The 26,562-nt window shown below is 45.2% G+C and overlaps 1 protein-coding gene across 4 annotated transcripts in view; it reads left to right on the top strand.

Moving 5' to 3' along the window:
* Window positions 1-26,562, top strand: part of LCMT2 (leucine carboxyl methyltransferase 2) — a 154,438-nt gene that overhangs the window by 13,161 nt on the left and 114,715 nt on the right. For all 4 annotated transcript variants that reach the window (XM_063433454.1, XM_063433444.1, XM_063433449.1 and 1 more), the window contains exons 3-5: window positions 3,740-3,864; window positions 9,524-9,605; window positions 9,860-10,043. In XM_063433454.1, coding sequence (XP_063289524.1) covers window positions 3,740-3,864; window positions 9,524-9,605; window positions 9,860-10,043 — 391 coding nt within the window. The remainder of the gene's footprint in view (window positions 1-3,739; window positions 3,865-9,523; window positions 9,606-9,859; window positions 10,044-26,562) is intronic.

Here is a 26,562-nt window from a genome sequence, read left to right as displayed (position 1 = left end):
CTCGAGTATAAGCCGACCCGAATATAAGCCGAGGCCCCTAATTTTATCCCAAAAAACTGGGAAAACTTATTGACTCGAGTATAAGACTAGGGTGGGAAATGCAGCAGCTACTGGTAAATTTCTAAATAAAATTAGATCCTAAAAAAAATATATTAATTGAATATTTATTTACAGTGTGTGTATAATGAATGCAGTGTGTGCGTATGTGTGTGTGTATGAGTGCAGCGTGTGTGTATGAGTGCAGTGTGTGTGTGCATGAATGCAGTGTGTGTGTGCATGAATGCAGTGTGCGAATGCAGTGTGTGCAGGGCCGGTGCAAGGATATTTGCCGCCGTAGGCAAAAAAAAATTTGCCGCCCCCTCCCCCCCCCATATGTCCTGACTTCCCCTCCTCCTCCCTCAGTGGTCCTTACCTCCCCACCCCCGTGTTCCTTCACTCCCCCCCCCAGTGGTCCTGACTCACCCCTCCCCTAGTGGTCCTTACCCTCCCCTCCCCTAGTGGTCCTTACTTCCCCCTCCCCTCCCATAGTGGTCCTTATCCCACCCCCTCCTTCTCATAGTGGTCCTTATCCCCCTTCTCCCTCCCATAGTGTTCCTTATCCCCCCCATCCCTCCCATAGTGGTCCATATACCCCCCCCCCCCCTCCCTCCCATAATGGTCCTTATACCTCCCCTCCCTCCCATAGTGGTCCTTATCCCACCCCCTCCCTCCCATAGTGGTCCTTATACCCCCCCTCCCTCCCATAGTGGTCCTTATCCCACCCCCTCCCATAGTGGTCCTTATACCCCCCCTCCCTCCCATAGTGGTCCTTATACCCCCCTCCCTCCAATAGTGGTCCTTATCCCCCCCCTCCCTCCCATAGTGGTCCTTATACCCCCCTCCCTCCCATAGTGGTCCTTATACCCCCCCTCCCTCCCATAGTGGTCCTTATCCCCCCCCTCCCTCCCATAGTGGTCCTTACCCCCCCCCCCTCCCTCCCATAGTGGTCCTTATACCCCCCCTCCCTCCCATAGCGGTCCTTATACCCCCCTCCCTCCCATAGTGGTCCTTATACCCCCCCCCCCTCCCATAGTGGTCCTTATACCCCTTTTTTTTATTATTAATTTTTTTTTATTATTTTAGTTCTTATTTTATTTATATATTTTTTTTTCGTCCCCCCTCCCTGCTTGATATATGGCAGGGAGGGGGGCTCTCCTTCCCTGGTGGTCCAGTGTCATTGGCAGTTCAGTGGGGGGGAGAGGGGGGCTGGCAGAGCTGTACTTACCTTTCCTGCAGCTCCTGTCAGCTCTCTCCTCCTCCGCGCGGTCTGTGCAGCTCCCTCTGTCAGCTCCCAGTGTAAGTCTCGCGAGAGCCGCGGCTCTCGCGAGACTTACACTGGGAGCTGACCGAGGTGCTGAACGGACGGCGCGGAGGAGGAGAGAGCTGACAGGAGCTGCAGGAAAGGTAAGTACAGCTCTGCCAGCCCCCCTCTCCCCCCAGTCTGTATTATGGCAATGGAAAAAACCGTTCCTCCTCCTCAGCTTCATCATCGAGTCTCCTCCAGTTCTTTGACGGTAAAATAAAGGTCCTCTTTCAGAAAGCGACATCAAGCAGAAGCAATAACAATAACTCCTAAATCCAACATCCAACGGAGCAAATTTCCCATGAATTCCACACGAACAACCAAAACGTCTTCAGGGATGACTCAAACTGAAAAGAGAATGTGTGGCAGGCTTAAATACGTGGAAATCCAAGTAACACACAGTATACATCGTTCCATAGAAGTAATTTGTAAACTACAATCTGATAACTGAACAATCATATAAAACTCCAATGACAATTCCAAACCAGTGGAAATAAAACCATCAGTGTAAACACACAACCTACCTTAGACCAGTGAGACATATAAAGAAAGCGAACAGAAAGGGTGGGATAGCAAAGCAGGAAGGGAAAATATACGCCTCCTGGCATTACTACGATCTGCCAGGAATCCTGGAAAGAGTTCAGGCCACCAGGGTGAGATCCATGTAATGTGGTGTATGGTGCAGTATGGATGGTAATGGGATGCATGGCGCACTATGGTTGGTAATGGGGTGCATGGCGCAGTATGGATTGTAAAGGGGTGCATGGTGCAGTATGGATCGTAGTATGGCCCAGTATGGATGGTAATGGGTGTATGGCGAAGTATTGATGGTATTATGGTGCAGTATGGGTGGTAATGGGGTGCATGGCGCAGTATGAATTGTAAAGAGGTGCATGGTGCAGTATGGATCGCAGTATGGCACATTATGGATGGTAATATAGCACAGTATGGATGGTAATGGGTGTATGGCGAAGTATTGATGGTATTATGGTGCAGTATGGATAGTAATGGGATGCATGGTGCAGTATGGATGGTAATGTGGCACATGGTGCAGTATGGATAGTAATGGGATGCATGGTGCAGTATGGATGGTAATGTGACACATGGTGCAATATGGCGCAGTATGGATGGTATGGCACAGTATGGATGGTAATGGGATGCATGGCGCACTATGGTTGTTAATGGGGTGCATGGCACAGTATGGATGGTATTATGGTGCAGCATGACGCAGTATGGATGGTAATGGGGTGCATGGCACAGTATGGATTGTAAAGGGGTGCATGGTGCAGTCTGGATCGTAGTATGGCACAGTATGGATGGTAATGGGGTGCATGGCGAAGTATTGATGATATTATGGTGCAGTATGGATGGTAATGGGGTGCATGGCGCAGTATGGGTGGTAATGGGCTGCATGGTGCAGTATGGCACAGTATGGATGGTAATGTGGTGCATATTGTAGTATGGATGGTATTATGGTGCAGTATGGATGGTAATGGGGTGCATGGCGCAGTATGGCACAGTATGGATGGTAATGTGGTGCATATTGTAGTATGGATGGTATTATGGTGCAGTATGGATGGTAATGGGGTGCATGGCGCATTATGGATTGTAAAGGGGTGCACGGCGCATTATGGATTGTAAAGGGGTGCACGGTGCAGTATTGATTGTAGTATGGCACAGTATGGATGGTAATATAGCGCAGTATGGATGGTAATGGGTGTATGGCAAAATATTGATGGTATTATGGTGCAGTATGGGTGGTAATGGGGTGCATGGCGCAGTATGGATTGTAAAGGGGTGCATGGTGCAGTATGGATCGTAGTATGGCTCAGTATGGATGGTAATATAGCACAGTGTGGATGGTAATGGGTGTATGGCGACGTTTTGATGGTGTTATGGCGCAGTATGGATAGTAATGGGATGGATGGTAATGTGACGCATGGTGCAGTATGGATGGTAATGTGGCACATGGTGCAGTATGGATGGTAATGGGGTGCATGGTGCAGTATGGATGGTAATGTGGCACATGGTGCAGTATGGATGGTAATGGGGTGCATGGTGCAGTATGGATGGTAATGTGGCGCATGGTGTGCAGTATGGCGTATTAAGGTGCAGTATGGCTGGTAATGTGCAGCTAGGTGCCATGTGGAACCTATAGCTATTTTATAAGTGTTATTTGCTCTTGCTGATAATGGCTGTTAATTGTTTTTGTTTCTGATTTTAGTGAGTGTCTTTGCCTTTCATACAGCTGTAATGTTTTCCTCCATTCCTCCTTCTAATAATGTTTTATATTGTCACAGCTTTTGTTAATTCTAGTTGAGGATTGTATCTCTGACCCTATGATACTGGATTCCAAATAGAGCTACCTTATAGCAACTTATCTCCTCTTCTTTGTAGGTCCAGGCTACTAATGACTTCAGTACGCTTAGTAAGGTTTCCACTGCTTCTCTGGACTATTTTCCAGATAAATTCCAAAAATATTTTGTGAGTCGGACATGCAGGAGGGCTCCACTAATCCACAGGTAAGTTCTCCCCCCACCCCTCCTTCACAATACTGGAGGAATATGGTCTGCATTACCCTCCATGTTTCACAGAGTCTCAGCTCGTCTTTAGGAACCCCAGACAGTCTTTGCTAAAATCCAAAACTGTGACCTCCTGTCTAGAAATAGGTGTGGTGGTGGGATTAACACTTTCTTTGCTTTGACATATTTAATGCTGCTTTTTTTTCTCTTTACGGTAACCTATAAATTCCTGTAGAGATGGCGGCACTATTTATTTTAGACAGCTCGATCCCTGTCCTTGGTCAAAACTGAACTAAAACTGATGAAACATGAAACTCAAATAATTTAGAGCAGATTTTTTGCAACTAAAATGGTCACAGTCTGACATTTAAAACATGGACACCTTGTTTATATGTCCCCAGGAAGCTTCTAGAGCTCATGTATTCACAAAATAGGTCTAGGACAGTCATGTCCAAAGTCCGGCCCGCGGTCCAATTGCAGCCCGCGTTCCGGTTTAATACAGGTAATTTGGCTAATCTGTCTGTTGTGGCCCCCAGTGAATAAAAGAGAGAAGGGACAGAATGAAGGGACATAATACAATTTCTATATAACATTTTTATAAATGATCTTGAAAAGAACATTGAAAGTCATGTTTCAGTGTTTGCAGATGACACAAAACTGTAAATTAATACAATGTGAGCAAGATATTTCTTTGCTGCAGAGGGATTTAGATAGACTGGAGGACTGGGCACTCTAATGGCAGATGAAATTTAATGTTGAAAAATGTAAAGTTATGCACTTTGGCGTAAAGAATGCACAAGTAACTTATACCCTAAATGGAAGCGAATTAGGGATAACAACACACAAAAAGGATTTGGGAATTGTTATAGACAACAAACTATGCAACAATGTGCAATGTCAATCCGTAGTGGCTAAGGCCAGTAAGGTATTGTCATGCATGAAAAAGGGCATTCATTCTAGCGATAAGAATATAATTTTATATCACTGGTAAGAACACATATTGAAAGTGCTGTGCAATTTTGGGCACATGTTCTAAAGAAGGTTATTATAGCACTAGAAAAAGTGCAGAGTCGGGCTACAAAATTAATAAAAGGAATGGAACATATCAGGTATGAAGAAAGGTTAACAGATTTAAACCTATTTAGTTTAGAAAAACATCGCCTGAGATGGGATATGATAACATTATACAAATATATTCGGGGCCAATACAAACCATTGTGTGGAAATCTATTCACAAACCGGACTTTACATAGGACACGAGGCCATGTGTTTAGACTGGAAGAAAGAAGATTTTGTCTAAGGCAAAGGAAAGGTTTTTTTATTGTAAGAACAATAAGGATGTGGAATTCTCTGCCTGAAGAGGTGGTTTTATTGGAGTCCATACAGATGTTCAAACAGCAACTAGATGCATACTTGCAAAAACAGAATATTCAAAGATATAATCTTTCAATGTAGGGCAGTGATGGCGAACCTATGGCACGCGTGCCACAGGTGGCACGCCGGGCCCTCTCTGTGGGCACGCGGCCATAGGTTTACCATCAATGCAGAGTAGGCACCTGCCTGAAACGGCAGGCGCCTACTCTGCTTCCGGGTCGGGAGGCAGGGGGAGGGATCTGTGATGCAGCTTCCCTGTCCTCCCGCGCGATGCTGTGTGGAGCGTTACCATGGCAACGCTCCACACAGCATCGCGCGGGACGACAGGGGAACTGATTGACAGATCCCTCCCCCTGCAGTGCTTACCACCACCGGACCACCAGGGATGGCTGTGCCCCCCCCCCACCTCATTAAAGGTAAGAAGGAGGGAGGGGGGGATACTGACTGTCAGGATTTACGCCTTGACCTCCAGACTGCCAGACGGGGTCGCCCTTTTATTGCCCGAAGAGGGATTTGAACCTGTATGCTTGGCAGTTCTGAACCTGCTCTTTAACATCTGAGCCATTTCAGGACTTGGGATAACTCCTGTTTTCTCTTGTATTGCCTGCAGCACTAAGGGGCTGGACTTCACCTGGCTCAGACCTGTCGATCACTCTCCAGCTGAACCTGATATACTAATCATCAAGGTATAAGACACTGCTCCTCCCTAAGGGCAGTGTCAGTTCAATGACTCTGGTTAGAGAGTTGCTACTCCACGTGCTAAGATTTCTCCTGACCTTGGATTGTGACTCGTATCTCCTGAATTCTGGCATCCTTTGACCTTGGCTTGTTACTCGTATCCCCTGATTTCCGGCACCCTCTGACCATTGGCTTACCTACGACTATTCTCCTGGATTTCCTTGTCTGTACTGCGACTACAAGCATTCAGCTGCACAGCCCCCGTGCACAGATTCACAGGCCAGGTGAGTTCTACCTTGACCACCTCGGCCTGTGTCTAAATGCAAGGGTGAGCTTTTATCTCTGCATGTTGGACTCCCAGCAAGGTAAGCCTGACATATTGAACTGACCATTATGGAGTCCACAGAGATAATGCTCACCTCCCTTGCTCAGCAAGTGTCCAGCCTGAACCAGACTGTTTCGGAACTGCAGCAAGAACTTTTATCTCTTAAAGGCACAGTACGCCCAGTTCCAGAACCGTTTGTTGTGATGCCTGACCGCTTTGATGGTTCCCGTACCTCCTTCACAGCATTCAGACTGGATTGTGAACTTCTTTTTGCTCTCAAGCCTAATACTTACAACAGTGACTTTGTCAAGGTCCGTTCGGCCATCAACTTACTTGTCGGACGGATCAAGGAGTGGGCATACCGGAAGCTACAGGAGAAAAGCACTGTCTTGGACAGTTGGGAGTCATTTATGTCCGCAATGGACTCTCAGAGCTCTGCCTCCAGGAAAGCTACTCCCAAGCCTGCTCCATCTAACCGCAGATCGCTGTTGCCTAAAGAAAAGGACTCCTACCAAGTCCCCATAAGGTCACAACGCAAACCCTCCTCCAGTAAACCTCCTTGTACCCCTGTTTTCCCTCAAGCTAGCTATGAAACTCCAATGGACATGGAGGAACCGCCTTGTGACCCTGGTTTTCCTCTAGCTAGCTGTGAATCTCCAGTGGACAGGGAGGAACCCATGGAGATATGCTTCGTCCGCTCTAAAACAAGACTGCCATCTAGAGAAAGAGATCGAAGGAGGGCGCGTTGTCTCTGTTTTTATTGTGGTGGAAAAGGGCACTTTATCTCTCACTGCCCTATTCGCCCAACTCGGCCTGAACCTCTTCAAGTGGGTACAATTCAGCTGCACCCTGTTATTCCGGCAACACGACCTAAAAAATGTCAAAGGTGCTGTCGGATATTTCCAAGTTCCGTGATGCAGAAGAGTACCCAGACTACGATGGCTGCTGATGCCAGTGGATCTCAAGACCACAAGAAATCACTACTTCCAGAAAACTCACCGATGGGAAATAGTTCAGATAATATGGTTGGTGGGACTAAGTTTATTTCCGCCTGCACCAGGTCTCTGAATGGCCCAGACCTTTCTCCACCAGTACCCGACACTGATACCCCAAGGTCCCCGACTGAGGGACTCCACTCTGGATACTTCGATTACAAGGACTTCCTCAGTGATACGGAGTCCGAAGACGAGGAATACAGTTCCCAAAAGGAACCTGTTCACGCCCAGAGTGCGTTCTTAAGGGGAGGGTACTGTCAGGATTTACGCCTTGACCTCCAGACTGCCAGACGGGGTCGCCCTTTTATTGCCCGAAGAGGGATTTGAACCTGTATGCTTGGCAGTTCTGAACCTGCTCTTTAACATCTGAGCCATTTCAGGACTTGGGATAACTCCTGTTTTCTCTTGTATTGCCTGCAGCACTAAGGGGCTGGACTTCACCTGGCTCAGACCTGTCGATCACTCTCCAGCTGAACCTGATATACTAATCATCAAGGTATAAGACACTGCTCCTCCCTAAGGGCAGTGTCAGTTCAATGACTCTGGTTAGAGAGTTGCTACTCCACGTGCTAAGATTTCTCCTGACCTTGGATTGTGACTCGTATCTCCTGAATTCTGGCATCCTTTGACCTTGGCTTGTTACTCGTATCCCCTGATTTCCGGCACCCTCTGACCATTGGCTTACCTACGACTATTCTCCTGGATTTCCTTGTCTGTACTGCGACTACAAGCATTCAGCTGCACAGCCCCCGTGCACAGATTCACAGGCCAGGTGAGTTCTACCTTGACCACCTCGGCCTGTGTCTAAATGCAAGGGTGAGCTTTTATCTCTGCATGTTGGACTCCCAGCAAGGTAAGCCTGACACTGACACACAGCACCCGCACCCCTATCCCCCCAGCAGTACCCCTACTCCCCCACAGCAGTACCCCTACTCCCCCACAGCAGTACCCCTAGTCCCCCACAGCAGTACCCCTACCACCCCCAGCAGTACCCCTCCCCCCACAGCAGTACCCCTCCCCCACAGCAGTACCCCTACCACCCCCAGCAGTACCCCTCCCCCCCACAGCAGTACCCCTACTCCCCCACAGCAGTACCCCTACTCCCCCACAGCAGTACCCCTACCACCCCCAGCAGTACCCCTACCACCCCCAGCAGTACCCCTTCCCCCCCACAGCAGTACCCCTACCACCCCCAGCAGTACCCCTACCACCCCCAGCAGTACCCCTTCCCCCAGCAGTACCCCTTCCCCCCCACAGCACCCCTACCGCCCCAGCACCCCTACCCCCCACACAGCACCCCTCTCACACACACATTACCCCTCATACACACACACATACAGAACCCCTCTCTCACACACACACACACACACAGCACCCCCCACACACACACAGCACCCCCCCACACACACACAGCACCCACCCACACACACAGCACCCCCCCACACACACACACAGCACCCCCACACACACACACAGCACCCCCACACACACACACACAGCACCCCCCACACACTTACACAGCACCCCTCATACATACACACACACACACACAGCACCCCCACATACACACATGCACCCCCCCACACACACGCAATTGCCGTGTTGGCACATTAAGGAAAAAAAAGTTGGCATGTATTGCGGTTTGGGCACTCGGGCTCAAAAAGGTTCGCCATCACTGATGTAGGGTAATAACTGCTTGATCCAAGGATTAATCTGACTGCCATTCTGGGGTCAAGAAGGATTTGTGTTTTTTGCCTTCTTTTGAATCAACAGCAAAAAACAAATGTGAGGAAGGCTGAACTTGATGGACGCAAGTCTCTTTTCAGCTATGTAACTATGTAAAAGAGAAGGGGCAGAATAAAAGAGATGAAATGAAAAGTATGCCACTTGCAATAACCTTTGCATAAAATAGTTAATTTGCATTTCATTTTAATGGTTCAAAGAATGTCAGGCAAAATGGTCGGACTCCACGCATGTTCACTTCATCAAATCTGACCCTCTTTTTGAAAAAAAGGTTTGACACCCCTGTTAACCAGTGGGTTTAGACCCCATACATGCTGTGTACTTCTCCGATAACTAGTTTGAGCAGCCATCTACTAGTTCTAGAATATTACCAGCCATTTGTTCTGCTTGACAACATTACTACTTCTTTTTCTATGCATTTTAGTCTGAGCTTTTTATTAAAGCAAGTGGTTATAGAGCTGTGTTTTCAACAGTATTCAGCCAGCTCTGTCATGATGATATGAAGCAGTGCTCACTCATACTCGTGCATGTGTTTGTCTTGAAGGGGATACTACGTTCGCTCTCAGGCTGTCAATCTCTGTATAAAGGAGTTTCTGGAGGATACCCAGCAATGTCACCACAGACAGGTACTTTATATTCTGTGTCTGTATGTCCATATCTACAGCCATATAAGAGTGCACCCGGCTAGCATGTGCCACATTACCTTCCTCCTGGGTACTTGGATGCTAATATTTAGTTGCAGTGTGTGACTGGGAACCCTTTGCTATCATGCGTTTGATAGTTTTGGTACTCTATGTTCAAAATATTATTTATTTTTCAGTTGGACCAGTTCAATAAAATATGTGGACTTTATTATTATCATTGAGCCTCTATCTTCCAGGTTTTGTCATTGGGGTGTGGCTTTGATGCGTTGTATTTTCGGCTGTGCGCAGAACATACCCCAGGAGAGCTGTGTGTTTGGGAAGTTGATTTTCCTGCTGTCGTCCAACGAAAACATCTTTTGATTGAAGAGACAGAAGTCCTGCGAAATCTGCTTGGTTCTCATGAAGCAAGTTCGTACTCCGGTGAGCAGTTTATGAGAATATAGAAAATAGGATTATAGCCCATCAAGTTCTGCAAAATGGCTTCAACACACGTTTTGCCATATATTAACTATTTTATGGGAAATTTTGGGTGGTTTTTTTTTGTCTTTATGACAAAGATGTTGAATTATCCGCCTAAAGATATTGTTTTATAAAGAAACATTTTCCTCCGCAGTAGATTAATTCTCCTTTTGTTTAAATTAGTGAAGTTTTGTCCTTTGTACAGTCCTGTTATTGAACAGGAGTGCTGTTTGTATTAACCTTGTGTGTATGGATCTGGAAAGCCAAGGGTTTTGCGCAGTATCTTAACTGTTCCTAGAACTGCACTCTTCAGTGATCACCTGAAATCTGTTGAAGCCTTTCACCCAACTTCAGGTTTACAGCCCTGAGTGCTCCTATCACAACTGGGACTATTAATGCCTTCCCTTCCACATCCTTTCTAGCTCTTCTTTTAGTTCTTGGTATTAGTCCAAATTTGCATGTTCCTACTTCTTTGTATTCTGGTCACTTGGTATTTTCACATCAACTACGACTGCAGTCTTCTGTTCTTTGTCTACCACCATGGTGTCAGTTTGTTTGCACCGTACCTGGCTGTTGGTGTCTGGATCTGGAAGTACCACACAATCTTATCCCTATCATTCATTTTTTTGGGGGGTGGAATTATATTCTTTATTTGAAAGTTTTCTTTTTCTTTTTCACAATACAAAAAGAAAACACAAACTACATACAATATTTAGATATATTCTTGTGTTATCTAATATACCATAAATAGACAAAGACCTTAAATGAATACATTTGGTGTGGACCATCAGTAGTCCAGCGGAGAACTGATGTTTTTGTTTTGTTTTTAGTAAATCAGATTTTAGTCAAATGGTACTTTGCAAGCTATAGAAATGCTATGTTCACCCAATTAACTTAGATAAACCAGTCCCAATTTGTATAGAGATTGAGAATTCAAATATGAAGGTTTATCTAGATTAAGGTCCTTGTCCAGTGGAGCCATCTTTGCTTTCTCCTTATTGAGAGGAAATACTGCTTTCCATATTATATTGATATTTAAGTTTAAGCAGGACCTGGGACCAATCAGGGACCATTTGCTGTAGCCAATATCTTGAAAACACTAGTTTTATGGCCATTATGAGTTGTATTATTAGATATCTTTTTGGTTAAGGAATCTAGATACATTTATGTAAAAAAGAGCTACCATAAAGTTAAAATTCAACTCTTTCTGAACCAACCAAGACATTTATTTTGAGGCCTTTGTCAATAATGGTCTAATGATCAATACACAATACTATAACAACCCACTTCACAGTTACACCTCCAGTACAGCTTTGAATTATTAGAAATTATTTTATTTATTATATATTTGAAACCATATGCCATTGATGTAATTTTATACTGGAGTTTCAATGATGTCTAATCCCTTAACGACTGCAGATATATAGAAGGCTTGGCCTGTAATTGTGGGAGGCACTATGAACGCTATTTAAACCCAGTGAGCCCCTGCTTACCTGTCGTCGACAATCTTGGAAGTGAATCGGTTTACTTCCGGTTCACATGACCTGACGTCATTTTCACGCCCGCCAGCAGTCCGTCTTGCAAACGTTTCTTTTCCTGTCTCAGTTCATGAGTATAACCATAGGAAGCCAGAATACGAACGGCTAAACAGTAAGTCATACTCTAGCGTTCGTACACACCCCGTATTTGTTTTAACCCAGCGTTTGTTAAAACTTTTCATACGTACATTGCTCATAGTAATCATTTGTGCACTTACCGCTACAATTTTATGCATACTGGTTCCGTTTCGGTTAAACTTTAATTTTTTAACATTCATTCGCATAACCTTTTAGGTGTCTCGTTCATATACTAATTACAGCTGCGCATGTAAAACACACTTTTCTTACAACCTGTTCTGCATGTGTAGAAACTGCTGATTGTTTTGCTTGAACTATTGTATGCTCCGTCTAATACTTTTCATTTCGTCTATAACACGTTAATCGTTTGTTTATTTACCACTGCATTTCGTGTGGTACGGCTTTCGGTTAACTGTCGTCGGCAGAGTTCCATTTATGTATAGCTTGGAGGAAAGACGAGACAGGGGGGATATGATAGAAACATTTAAATACATAAAGGGAATCAACACAGTAAAGGAGGAGACTATATTTAAAAGAAGAAAAGCTACCACAACAAGAGGACATAGTCTTAAATTAGAGGGACAAAGGTTTAAAAATAATATCAGGAAGTATTACTTTACTGAGAGGGTAGTGGATGCATGGAATAGCCTTCCAGCTGAAGTGGTAGAGGTTAACACAGTAAAGGAGTTTAAGCATGCGTGGGATAGGCATAAGGCTATCCTAACTATAAGATAAGGCCAGGGACTAATGAAAGTATTGAGAAAACTGGGCAGACTAGATGGGCCGAATGGTTCTTATCTGCCGTCACATTCTATGTTTCTATGTATGTTTAGACGTCCGTTCGCCTAAATTTCTATGCTTACTACTCCCATAGATAACAACCGTTATGTGAGTTAACACGTTCATGCCTTCTTTCGTTATTTGGTGTAAGATCCGGGTATTCCATATGCACTTTCGTCTCGCTCTGTATACAGTGGTAGTTAAGCTTGTTATCAGCATGATTATAACATCTTCATTGTATTTAAAATACGGTTATTGTTAGACTTCTTTCCGGAGGGTGTCACAAAGTATTTATCCTATATTGTATAGCAGTTGTCTTTATTGTTTCCTCCTGACAAATTGAGATCCTGTTTTGAAAGCGTGGACACATACTCACCAGGCTCTTACATACACATTATACAGCAGCAGCTGTTTGCTTTTGATAATTTCTTCTAGTATATAACAACATTATTCTGCATTATCCGTTCGCATAAAACGCTTGATTTCTATTAGTATACACATAGCAGCCGTTCATATAAATCACACTTTCGTACAAACTTTTGTGTATTTACTGCCTCATACCTAGCAGTTCATCTCGTTTAAACAGCATTGTTACAGCATTTTTCTTTCAATTTAAACGGCATTTCATGTTGCATTCTGTATACTTTACCAAGTCCTTCTTTAAAATCATCCTTTTCATTGTATTTATGTCTAATATGGCAACTAAGGTCATACATTCACTATGTATTATTTTCCTTAAACCATGGTTAAAGTGTTTTATTGGTGTATATAAGTATGTTAAATAAGATTGTATTCTGTTTCCTGATATCTCATGTCCCTAGTTACACTAGGCTGGATGTAAATAAGATGTAATCGGTTATCTTCCCTCCTGTTAAAGTTCATACAGTTACTGTCACTGATAGCAATGATGCCTTCTTGGTTAAAAAAATAAAATAAAAAAGCCACATAATTTAAAGGGGTCTCCGTTTCTTAATCATACTGCATTATGCGCTTAGTTATTGGTGGCTTGTGCTATATGCCGTAGTAATTTGGGGGCCAATTAAGCTTGCCGTATTCCCATTTTAGCATTTGCATAAATCTTTCATTATTATGTTCTTTTCCTGTATTTCTATTGTCTAAATACTTACACGAATGTAACTTTATGTCCAATGTCAGTTAGGGTCATTATTTACTTAAAGCAGTTATGTGTTTTATCAGTATATAAGCATGTTAAACAATGGTTAATATTATCCTCAGCTTCTGTCGGGTGCACTACATACCTTACTACGCTACACTATATAATTAAGATGACAATTAAGTATGTTTCATTTTCTCCTGATTTGAGATAATACATTCACCGACACTGCTTTCAATCGAGCCTTCTTGGTTGAAAATGCAACTGCAGCATTTATAGAGTTATAGTTATCGCCCCACCAGGACAAGTCAAATCTTCTTGACATTAGTCTACAAATACGGTTCAAGCAAGGATCATTATTGCCACTACTGTATACGTGGTACAGGACAATCAGCAGGTACGATAACTGATAAACACAGGTGGGGTCAGGAGTAAGTTTAAGCTCTCACCAAATTAGGTATGGTCCCGTAGGCCTCTTCGCCTATAAGTCAAAGTGGTCCCGCAAGGCATACAATCAGCCCTTCCATTCAGAGGTTCGTGCTCAATCGACCCAACGCATAGTTATAGCCTTGCATCAAGTCATAGTTAGGGCCTCACCTGTTACGGCCAATCAATATTACATTCTTTTACGTGTCACCGAGAGGCCAACATCCCGCTACCCACTTCAATGGCACAAAAGCCCCACGAGCCAAATCATAGGTAGAGCCTGTCAAAGCCACTTGGCAAGTAGACAGGGTGTTACCTGTCACCAACATTAGCTAGTTAATACAATTTCGCCTGTAGGCACTACTCTAGTAAGCTGGGTCACTACAGATCCATACGGTACCATACTAACCAAGCCATCTGCCTCACTTCCTTAGCATGACTTGCGCTTCTATACAAAGAGATGTTCTGTCAGTTACCACCACCCCTCTCAGATCAGGCTCGCAGAGAATACAATACAAACACCGACTGGGGTCAGTTACACACGGAACCGTTTCTAAGGCATTTTTCGGGCCTCAAAACACCTTCCTGCGCCATATGCTCAGCAGCAGCCCATACGATCAAATTTTATCCAGAAACATAGCAATTCCCTCTACCAGTAACGCCAACGCTGATTATCAGTCCAACACAACCCAGAGGGTTTTGAGAGACAAGTAGACAGGCTGATTGTTTACTGGGTACAGTACAAGTCTGCAATAATTTCAAATGCCGTTGGTGGTAGTTATAGTGCTTGTAGGCTTCTTCACGTGTGCTCACTTTTTTTCATTGCGCACGCCAAACCACTGTGCCCCAACAGGCTGTACCCAAAAAATCTTCCACCCCATTAAACGTTACTAAGTTACAAATACAAAAAAAAACAATACATATGCATGTGTGTGTGTGTGTATATATATATATATAAGATTATAGCGTTTATAAAATGTATGGAGAATATATATATATATATACACACACACACACACCTCTCTTGCACTCCTACTTATAAAAAAAAAAATGTATACCTGGTGCTCTGGTCGCATAAATATACAAAGCAAACCATCACTCCAAGGTTTTCAATGTAGATAAATCTTCTTTATTTTCAACTCCAGTCAACGTTTCAGCTCCTCTACGGAGCTTTCTTCAGGACACACAAAACACAGTATTAACAGTGAATGGCTTTATAGGGAAACAAAATTAATGGTACTCACTTGTCCAGCTGTACTTCATTCAGTCAATTGCCCGGCGTGTTCCGGCTGCGTCTGCGTTAGTTAAGTTAGAGGATGATCTAGTTATAGTAGATCTCAGACCATTATTACTCATTTATAAGATATATAATCCAATATCGGATATTCTCTACATATCATACAAATCACTGTGTATAGAGAACAAAAAAAATTGGAAAAAGTTAAAACAATGTGCAAAACATATATACAATAAAAATCAAGTGTTACTAATGTGCAAATACAAGGTATATGCTCTACTATATACCTAAATCTGGTGTATACCTGGAAGGTGAGAGTTAATTAATATAATACAATAAATTGCAAATGGTGCTTGGATATTAAAGTGTCAATACTTAATTATATATTGCACTAATGTTATGGTGTAAAGTGCATGTGTTATATGAATAATGCAAATAATACAATCAGATAAATAGTGTAAATTGCATAATAGTGCCATATAAGTGAACCAAATAAGATTATAGCGTTTATAAAATGTATGGAGAATCTCATGTGAGTATCAAAGTCAGAGTATCAAGCCTAGATATATATATATTTAAATGGATATATTGGAAAAGCATATATATAATTACATCCTTCTCATAAGGATCCCCTCAATTACCGTCCAAGTGAGTATCAAATTCCCTGCAATTAACGTGAACATTTGAATATCTGCCCCTGTCCAAATTGTTTAAAATAGATGCGTGCACGCTCTGAAGTAAATCACACCAGACACAAGTTTACTTAGGGGGGCGGGCAGCCCCTTATAAAGACAAGAATACATCATATGCAAAAATGTAGATAACAGTAAGAATACATCTTTAATTGGTTAGGTGTTAAGTGTTTTATCTAATGCACATCCTACAAGGCGTGATGTCACCATCTTCCCCGGATTTTACTCCGGATACAGGCGCCATCTTGTTACACAAGGTAGTTAGTCAAAGGGAGGGGTTGCTCTAGCAGCCATTTTGAGTAAATATGGAATACAGGTAGACAGAGTAAATAGACAGTTTACTAAAACATTTTTACGTCCATAACAGTCCCCCCCTTAAAATGCCTATTTACTAACAACTACAAAAACTAAATCTTAAAAATCTAAATCTGTCTCCAAAGGCTGCCGCACATCTGTCTTACAGGTCTCGAACTCTTTTGATGCCTCGCTGTGGCAAACCTAGCCACTTCTGAACTATATTCATTACAGGTTGTCCGTAGGCTGACTGCATAATGTGTACCGTTAAATGTATATGTGTTGTATTATGGCCGTTCGCATGCTGGCAGCCGTACGCTGCCAGCATACAAAGCATTAGTACGACGAAACACGGCTATCTTGGCCGTTCGCCGTACGAATGCGGGCTCCCCAGGTCGACCACACATTCACAGGTCGTGTGGCACCAATTAACCGATTGCAACATTGTTGCAATCGGTAATTAAGGGCTCTCCTAGGTGGCCGTCGTTCGGCTACCGACCATGCGGCGGTCGGCCATCTTGGATCCTTTGTCTCTGCAGCGGTGTTCGGTCGTCGAGAGCCTGGAACTGAAAACGGCTACTCAATGATCCGAACACCGCTGGACTTCCAGAGCGTTCGGGAGTTCCGCGTTCGGTACATTATGTTCCCCATACTTATTCGGTACTTTTAAACTAACTTCAAGGTTTAAATGTATTCTGTGCGGCGTTCGGTTAATTCAGCTGGGATCAGAGCGGTATTCTCACGAAGTATGCGCTTCGACCCCAGCTACCTACCGAACGTTCGGTTATTCCAAAGTACCGAATATTGTGTGAAATATGTATTTTAAAGTAAATTGTCAGTTTTGCTGCACGAGGGGATAATCCACTTAATCGTCCATTTTAGTGGGAGTATCCTTCTCGTGCAGCAATGCCTGCTGGGAAAGTCACATTGCATGATGGGAGAAATCCCCTGGATTTACTGTATGGAAACCCCTTGCATGGGGAACTGTATAAATATGCCAGCTGTGAATAAAGCCAGTTAGTTGACTCCCAAACTGTGTTTCGTCCGGTTATTGGGAGGATTGGGGATATTGCCGTGCTTTCTACTCTGACTGTGGATTTCCTGAAGATACCAACGGATATCGTGTACTAATATACTGCATTCCGTTACACTCGCTACAGACTTAGCCCGTAGAGACAGAAGCTATCCCTAATATCCCTAAAAGGAAGTAGTTGTGTGGTTGGTGCGGAGGGACTGTAGAGGAGAGTGGGGCGAAAAAGGCTTGTCACAGTCCTCGTCATTCAATTCTTGGTGAAGGAAACCGGGGTGGATTGGTCAATTGTCTGGTCAACTGTTCTTTGTAGGTATTTGTAACGGACCGTTTCACTTACAAGAGGATAAAACCCAGTTTAGGCGATAATCCCCTTTAGATAGACCAGCAGCTACTATAAGCACCAATTCCACGAACTCCCAAACTGCACGGATTCACCAACTCTCGAACAGCAGCCACACGAACCCTGGAAGCAGCCGAACAGGAAAAGCAATACGAACAGCTTACACTCCTGGCATTCGGCATACAGTCCCCTTTCCCCCCAAGAAAGAGACACACTCCAGCTTCAGGGTTAAACAGCAACAACACTGATTTATTCACACACAGGCTTATATGAGATTCTCCCATGTAAGGGAGGGGTTTACAGTACACCAATCCAGTTTAAGGTACAACCCACACATCTCCTCCCTCCAACATATCTTTTAACACAATTAACAGGGACATAGTTTTACCCAAGTTTTGGATGTACCCTAAATACTTGGGGTACATCCACAAATCCAATATCTCCAGATAGCCCTAGTCTGGGGGAACAACATACGTTAAAATCAGCCCATTCGGATAAACGGTTCGGGAGTTATGGGACTTTAAAGTATTGACCGACCGCATGGGTAAAGTATCCGAAAACAGTTCCATGCATTTTGGCCCTGCGGTCGGTCACAAACAAGTGAATGAAACAGACGAATTACTGGTGTTATAGAGACTAAGGGGGATTTGCATGAATCCCCTAGTTCGTACGTTTCTTTCTACCGAACGGCGGGTCATTCGGTAGTTTCTATACGAATTTCTGGAAGTCTGGAGGTCTCAGCGGTGTTTGCCTAGTCGAGTGTCCGATTTTAGTTCCAGACGCTCGACGGCAAAACACCGCTGTTCGGTAGTTAAAAATGGCCGCCGCCACGTGTTAGTTTCCTGAATGGCGGCCACCCAGAGGACAAAGACCACACTGCACTGATTGCCAATTACCCATTTGCAACATTGTTGCAAACGGTAATTGGAGGCACACTTAGTCCTGGGTGGTCTGGTTGTTCGGTAGTTTCCTCAACACAATGAATGGAGTGATTCTACCGAACAATCAGATGAATGCTGCATATATATAACCCAGGTTAACTGCACACATAAATACATACATGACATTAAAGGATTAAAGGCAGGATTACTGTACTACGCTCCACAGTCTTAAAGGTACAGTATCCCAAAAGTCCCAATAGGTCCACGGATGGCCCTTAAAGGCCCAGTAGCAGTAATATAGATTATTACATGCCCAAATATAGTTTTTATAGTACAATATGTCCAGGGGCCATAGTCGCAGGGCAGGAGGCTAGCAACCAGGCTTCTCCAGTTCACAGTGGCGAAGTTGGTTTCGCCACAATTCTCCCCTTTACCAATTAGACTAACAGGGTACCTGACCTCCTGCCGGTCAGTGCCCTGGTTAGTCCAGCAACCCACCCACAAAACAGAAACAGCAGGGCAGCCTACCCACAATAAACAGTTACCACACCTGGGTGAGGGAGAATTTTGTCCAAGTTCAGGCGCCTCACCACGGCTGTGTGGGGGACTGATAGGCTGCCTTGGTGGGTTGCTGAGGGGGCAGAGACCAGCGGTACTCTGTCCTGTTGCCAGCACTACCACAGGGGTAGTCTGGTTGGAGCCTGGTTGCTGGAGACCGATTGTCTCCCCTTTGGATATATGGCTCTGTGGCTGGGGGACAGGACCGACCGTCCCTACCCCTGGTGTTGTAAGTGCAGAGACTATGGTCCCATCTACACAGATGTGGGGCTTAACATCTCCCCTTGGTGGGTTAGGCTGCCGCTGGAGAGAGGGTGTCACAAGCTCCTCTCTCTGGACGGTAAACTGCTGCTGGGGAGAGGGGTTAGCAGGCTCCTCTCCCTGCCACTCTCTCTGCTGGTGGAAAGGGGGACCAGCTGTCTCCCCTTTCATTCTCTTGTCCGGCTGCTGGGGGGCGAGACTGACTGTCTCTGCTCCCTGCAGGACACACTGCCGCTGGGGAGGATGGACGACACCATCAGCTCCCTGGGGTACACACTGCCGCTGGGGAGGAAGGACGGCACCTTCTGCTCCCTGGGACACACACTGCCGCTGGGGAGGAAGGACGGCACCTTCAGCTCCCTGGGGTACACACTGCCGCTGGGGAGGAAGGACAAAACCTTCTGCTCCCTGGGACACACACTGCCGCTGGGGAGGAAGGACTGCACCTTCTGCTCCCTGGGACAGACACTGCCGCTGGGGAGGATGGACGACACCATCAGCTCCCTGGGGTACACACTGCCGCTGGGGAGGGAGGACGCTGCTCTCCTCTCCCTTCACTTCACACTGCCTTCTTGGCATATCACTTGGATGCTGGGGGGCAGGAACAACAACCTCTGCCCCCTGTAACTCAGCCTGCCGCTGGGGAGGAAGGACTGCACCTTCGGCTCCCTGGGACACACACGGCCGCTGGGGAGGATGGACGACACCATCAGCTCCCTGGGGTACACACTGCCGCTGGGGAGGGAGGACGCTGCTCTCCTCTCCCTTCACTTCACACTGCCTTCTTGGCATATCACTTTGCTGCTGGGGGGCAGGAACAACTACCTCTGCCCCCTGTAACTCAGCCTGCCGCTGGGGAGGAAGGACTGCACCTTCGGCTCCCTGGGACACACACGGCCGCTGGGGAGGATGGACGACACCATCAGCTCCCTGGGGTACACACTGCCGCTGGGGAGGGAGGACGCTGCTCTCCTCTCCCTTCACTTCACACTGCCTTCTTGGCATATCACTTTGCTGCTGGGGGGCAGGAACAACTACCTCTGCCCCCTGTAACTCAGCCTGCCGCTGGGGAGGAAGGACTGCACCTTCGGCTCCCTGGGACACACACGGCCGCTGGGGAGGATGGACGACACCATCAGCTCCCTGGGGTACACCTTTGAGTCCCCGAAAAGCACTCTGCCGCCGGATAGGGCGACCGATACCCTTGGCTGGATCTGCCATGAACCGCAGGTACTCATCTACCTGTCTACTCACAAGCTGCACGTATTTCTCCGGGGGGTTGGGTCCGAGGAAAATCAGCCGTGATCTCAGCTCTTTGCCAAACTCCTCCTGCGTGTAGCTGGGTGCCATGCTTGCTCTGCTGCAGTTGGTTCCTTGTAGATAGGGTCGCTGTACGGGTACTAGCGTTGCCCTCAATTAGTAATCCAGGAATGGTGTTGTCTGTAGCTGTCCCTCTGGTTGTAGGAACGATCCCGCCGCTTGCCACCAATTGTAACGGACCGTTTCACTTACAAGAGGATAAAACCCAGTTTAGGCGATAATCCCCTTTAGATAGACCAGCAGCTACTATAAGCACCAATTCCACGAACTCCCAAACTGCACGGATTCACCAACTCTCGAACAGCAGCCACACGAACCCTGGAAGCAGCCGAACAGGAAAAGCAATACGAACAGCTTACACTCCTGGCAGTCGGCATACAGTCCCCTTTCCCCCCAAGAAAGAGACACACTCCAGCTTCAGGGTTAAACAGCAACAACACTGATTTATTCACACACAGGCTTATATGAGATTCTCCCATGTAAGGGAGGGGTTTACAGTACACCAATCCAGTTTAAGGTACAACCCACACATCTCCTCCCTCCAACATATCTGTTAACACAATTAACAGGGACATAGTTTTACCCAAGTTTTGGATGTACCCTAAATACTTGGGGTACATCCACAAATCCAATATCTCCAGATAGCCCTAGTCTGGGGGAACAACATACGTTAAAATCCGCCCGTTCGGGAGTTATGGGACTTTAAAGTATTGACCGACCGCATGGGTAAAGTATCCGAAAACAGTTCCATGCATTTTGGCCCTGCGGTCGGTCACAAACAAGTGAATGAAACAGACGAATTACTGGTGTTATAGAGACTAAGGGGGATTCGCATGAATCCCCTAGTTCATACGTTTCTTTCTACCGAACGGCGGGTCATTCGGTAGTTTCTATACGAATTTCTGGAAGTCTGGAGGTCTCAGCGGTGTTTGCCTAGTCGAGTGTCCGATTTTAGTTCCAGACGCTCGACGGCAAAACACCGCTGTTCGGTAGTTAAAGATGGCCGCCGCCACGTGTTAGTTTCCTGAATGGCGGCCACCCAGAGGACAAAGACCACACTGCACTGATTGCCAATTACCCATTTGCAACATTGTTGCAAACGGTAATTGGAGGCACACTTAGTCCTGGGTGGTCTGGTTGTTCGGTAGTTTCCTCAACACAATGAATGGAGTGATTCTACCGAACAATCAGATGAATGCTGCATATATATAACCCAGGTTAACTGCACACATAAATACATACATGACATTAAAGGATTAAAGGCAGGATTACTGTACTACGCTCCACAGTCTTAAAGGTACAGTATCCCAAAAGTCCCAATAGGTCCACGGATGGCCCTTAAAGGCCCAGTAGCAGTAATATAGATTATTACATGCCCAAATATAGTTTTTATAGTACAATATGTCCAGGGGCCATAGTCGCAGGGCAGGAGGCTAGCAACCAGGCTTCTCCAGTTCACAGTGGCGAAGTTGGTTTCGCCACAGTATTTATGAATACATGGCAACACACAACAGACAAAGATAATGAAAAGGAGCATAAAGATTAAGACGGCCAAACCTATTTGGACCAGCACTCTCTGCCAGTTACTTAACCATCCGAACCATGTATCCCATTAGTTAGTGACTCCTGAATTTCTCTTCAACTCTTCCGAGAGACTCTCTAGTTTCTCTATTGCCAGTGTCACTTTACCATTAGGGCCTGTATTGTCTGGGATGAAAGTACAACATGTCATGGTGTCAGCGAGTATTTTACACACTCCTCCCTTTTCAGCCAAAAGCATATCTAGGGCCATTCTATTCTGAAAGGTCATCTGGGAGGTGACTTGTAATTGCTCTGCCAATCCTTGAAGGGCATCTCTGGTGTAATTAACAAAGTGTTGTTGATTGTAATAGATATAATTAATCCAATTCAAATTCTTATTGGCTGTGATGATTGGGAGAATAGATTCAAACCCTGCTGCAACTTCATCTCTTGCTTTGTATTCATTTGGTACCCCCCTTGGCACCCTTATGGCATCAATATATATATATATATATATATATATATATGGGTCAAAGCTGCCCTTTACAGGGGTGCTCCTTTTTGTCCTAAAATAGGTACGGGGGGTGTCAGGGATACCTTGGTGGTTGTCAGATATTATGTGTATGGGCATAATGACTTTAGCTAGGGCACATTCCCCCCACCACAGGCCTTCTAGCCTAGATCTGAGTTGCATATCACCACAAAACCAGTATATGTCACCCAGTGTTCTAGCTTGTTTCACCAATAGGGCAACTGGGGGTAATGTTCTGTAAATGGCACAGTATCCATGAGGAAAATGTCCCAGAAATTGTCCTGACTCACCGTGTATAGCGTAGCAAGTGTAGTTTCCTGGATAAAGAGTGACACCATCAGGTGGTTTGATATTCTTAGTAGTCATAGGGTACTCTCTCTTCCATGACTCACACGCAGACCAATTAGTTTTAGCATATGCATAGAGACCCAAGAAACATGTTTCTATGTTGGGGGTAAATTTAGGGGCACAGTAGCCATTTGAGGTCGGGCTCCTCCACAAACATAACCGTCTTATTAGGTGAGTTAGCATTATATCTCATCCATTCAAGCCATAGGTTAGTGTCAGAGAAACCTGTATCCACAGCCAAAGTATCTTCAAATGTGGGGTTAGCTATGGCTACCATGTCCTTAAGAGTCTTAATATGAGGTTTAAGGGTATTAATGGTCATGTGTTGGGAGTCTACCCATTCTGGTGATTGATACATGTCTTGTAGATAGAAGGTTCCTTGTTTATTATATGAACCTCCTCCTTTTCAGTACACTCCCATTACGTACTCACCAGCATCTCCATGGCTAGGGTGTTCTATATTCAGAGTTAGTTTCATGGGAGTTGCCCCCCCCAGTTTCTGTAAAGTCATTCTATGCAGCAGGGATTCCCCATTTCTGTCTAATATGTCTAAGGCACTTTGAGGTTTGTAGCCCCAGACTGACCCTGTGTTCCAACCCCCACCCTCTAGGAGCTACAGTCATGTCCCCAGTTGTCATCTGTCACACATATGTATGGGTCCTTGACGTTGGGTATGTCTTTGTATACTGTTGATACTAATGACTGTGGGAATGTACAGCTGACAATATCACAATAATGAAATGAAAAGGTGGCTACATGTGTATTTTTATTATTATTATTATTATTATGATATTTATATAGCACCATCAGATTCTGCAGCGCTTTACAATAGGTGGACGAACAGACATTGTAGTTGTAACCAGACAAGTTGGACACACAGGAACAGAGGGGTTGAGAGCCCTGCTCAATGAGCTTACATGCTAGAGGGAGTGGGGTAAAATTATACAAAAAGTTAAGGATAGTATTAGACTAGTGACAGTTGCAGAAGAGGAATCAGTCAAGAGCTATTAACAAACAGTAAAAAGTAACAGTATTGCCAGTGGAACACACAAATAAGAGATACTCTAAAACACCTTTGTGAGTAACCCTTTACCCTCACATCAAACAGAAATTACATACAGTATAAGGTGGAGTATCTTCTTATCAAAACAGGTGGTAATGGTAAATATTTCTAGAGATAGAGCAGAATAAAACACATAATAGTGCAATATTGTCTGTAAAATATTGAGAATGCAGAAAATGGGTGGAATATCAATCACAAAGAAGGACCCTTCAAATAAGGCTCAGTAATCCAGCGTTGTGGGATATCAAGGTTCCCACTGCCTTCTTTACACTGCCAGAGGGTTGCAAGTAGTCAAATGTCCTCTCTTAGGTAAGTATAAAGTGCTTTATTGAAAGTGCACAAGTGATAAAAGTATAAAAAACAAAAACCTTACAGTTTAAGGTAAATTGTGGAAAGAGTTCCTGGTGCAAAACGAGTTTCGCCTCGTTTAGAGGCCAGTTGCTGGTCATGATTATCTTTAGTAATAGCAACTTGTTGGGCCTCTATTAGGCCTAGCAGCAGAAACAAATGCAGGACACTCATTGCCTGAGACAATCCACTTCCTCTGAAGCTGGAACTTTCTTGCAATGAGAAGCGTGTGTCCAAGTGCTCTTTCCGGCCAATTTGACTAAGGTAGATGTGGTTAGGAGGACTTGGAAAGGACCATCATATCTTGGTTTGAGAGTATGTTTTCTCGCTAATCTCTTAACCAGAACCCAATCACGAGGAAGCACCTTGTGGGTGCTTGTATCATACTCTGGATCTGGAATGGAAGAAAACACTTGTGCATGGATTTTGGTCAAGGCTAGAGAGAGAGAGAGCAGTTACATAATCAACCAATATATCAGACTGGAGTTGGAGCTGCTGGGGAAAGTAGCAGCCAAGTCTAGGGGCTGGACCAAACAAAATATCATAAGGAGACAGGCTAAACCTCCCTCTTGGTGTGGACCTTACACTAAACAGAGCTATAGGGAGACTCTCTGGCAGGACAGGTTAGTCTCTTGGGCCATCTTAAGCATTCTTGCTTTTAAAGTGCCATTCATGCATTCTACCTCTGTGGGTGATAGGGTGCGTGGAATGCAAGGGTCACCCCCCAGTGCTGTCCAGATTTCCTTAGTAACCAGTGCAGTCCAGGGCCCCGGTCACTTTCTATCACTTATGGGACTCCATATCTGCACACAATATTGGTGAGCAGACGCTTGGCTGTAGTCTTGTCTGTCATGTTAGTGACTGGAAAGGCTTCTGGCCATCCTGAGAACATATCCACTATGACTAGTGTATACTCATACCGGCCACTCTTTGGCATCTGGATATGGTCAATTTGGACCCTCTGAAAGGGATACTGAGGCTTGGCTACATGCTTGGGGGGGATTTTTCCATTCTCCCTGGGTTGCACTTTGCACAGATGGTACAGGATCTGCAGTAGCTCTTGGTCAGGGAGGTAATGCCTGGTGCATCATAATATTTGTTGATCAGAGAATTCATGAGGGTCTTGGACAGATGTGCTGCTCCATGGGCCCACTGAACCACTGCTGGGTACATAGTTTAAGTAGACAGAACTTGAGGTTATTGGTGTAGAGTCCATCTTGGAGGGTTGCTCCTTTCTGTTTCCAGCTCTGTTTTTCCTCCGGATCGGCAGCTGCTTGCTGTTCTTTCAGGAACTTGAGATCTGTAGGTAAAGTCTGCATATTTGAGTTTCTTCAGCGGACACTCTTCTGTCCACTTCCCTTGGTGCATGTTCAACATCTCTGGCAGCTTGGTTAGCTAGATAGTTGCCACATGCTTCCTCCGAATTCAGTCTTCCGTGAGCCTTTACCTTCAGTATGGCCACTTCTTCCGGAAGGAGTAGGGCATCCATCAGCTCCTTGATGGCTGTGCTGTGTTTAACTGGTGTACCAGTTGCCGTGAGAAAACCTCTTGTCTTCCAGATTAATCCGAAGTCATGTGCTACGCCTAGTGCATATCTTGAATCAGAGTAGATATTGGCGCGCATCCCTTCAGACATTCTGCATGCTATGATAAGGTCCTGTAGTTCGGCTTCCCGGGCAGACATGGATGAGGGAATGAGGGAAGTGAAGATGCTTGGAGTACCTGGTCCACTGTGGTGACAGCAAATCCAGTATGGTAACTTCCTTGTCATCAGCATATCTGGAGCCATTTACAAACAGAGTGATATCAGGTTCCAGCAGAGCAGTTTCATGTACTGTTGGAAGATGCGTCTCCATCTGCATCTGTTCAAAACAGTCATGGGGTGCATCTGGATCTTGATCCGCAGGAGGGGCATCAATGCGAATTTCTGTGTGGTACTGGGGGTAACCAGTTGCCTTCTGATTCACAGTTTGCTTAGTGACCCCTTCTGTAGAAAGCTGGTCTTGATCTGTAGTGCTCCATGAGCTGGCCTATGGGCCAAGTTCTTTCCACGAGATTTGTGAAGGAGACGTGGGAAACAGCCAAATCCCAGTGATGGTACATGTGTCTTACTTCC

This window comes from Pelobates fuscus, chromosome 1 (assembly GCF_036172605.1).
Source record: "Pelobates fuscus isolate aPelFus1 chromosome 1, aPelFus1.pri, whole genome shotgun sequence".
Lineage (NCBI taxonomy): Eukaryota > Metazoa > Chordata > Amphibia > Anura > Pelobatidae > Pelobates > Pelobates fuscus.
This window is presented reverse-complemented; position numbering and strand designations above follow the sequence as displayed.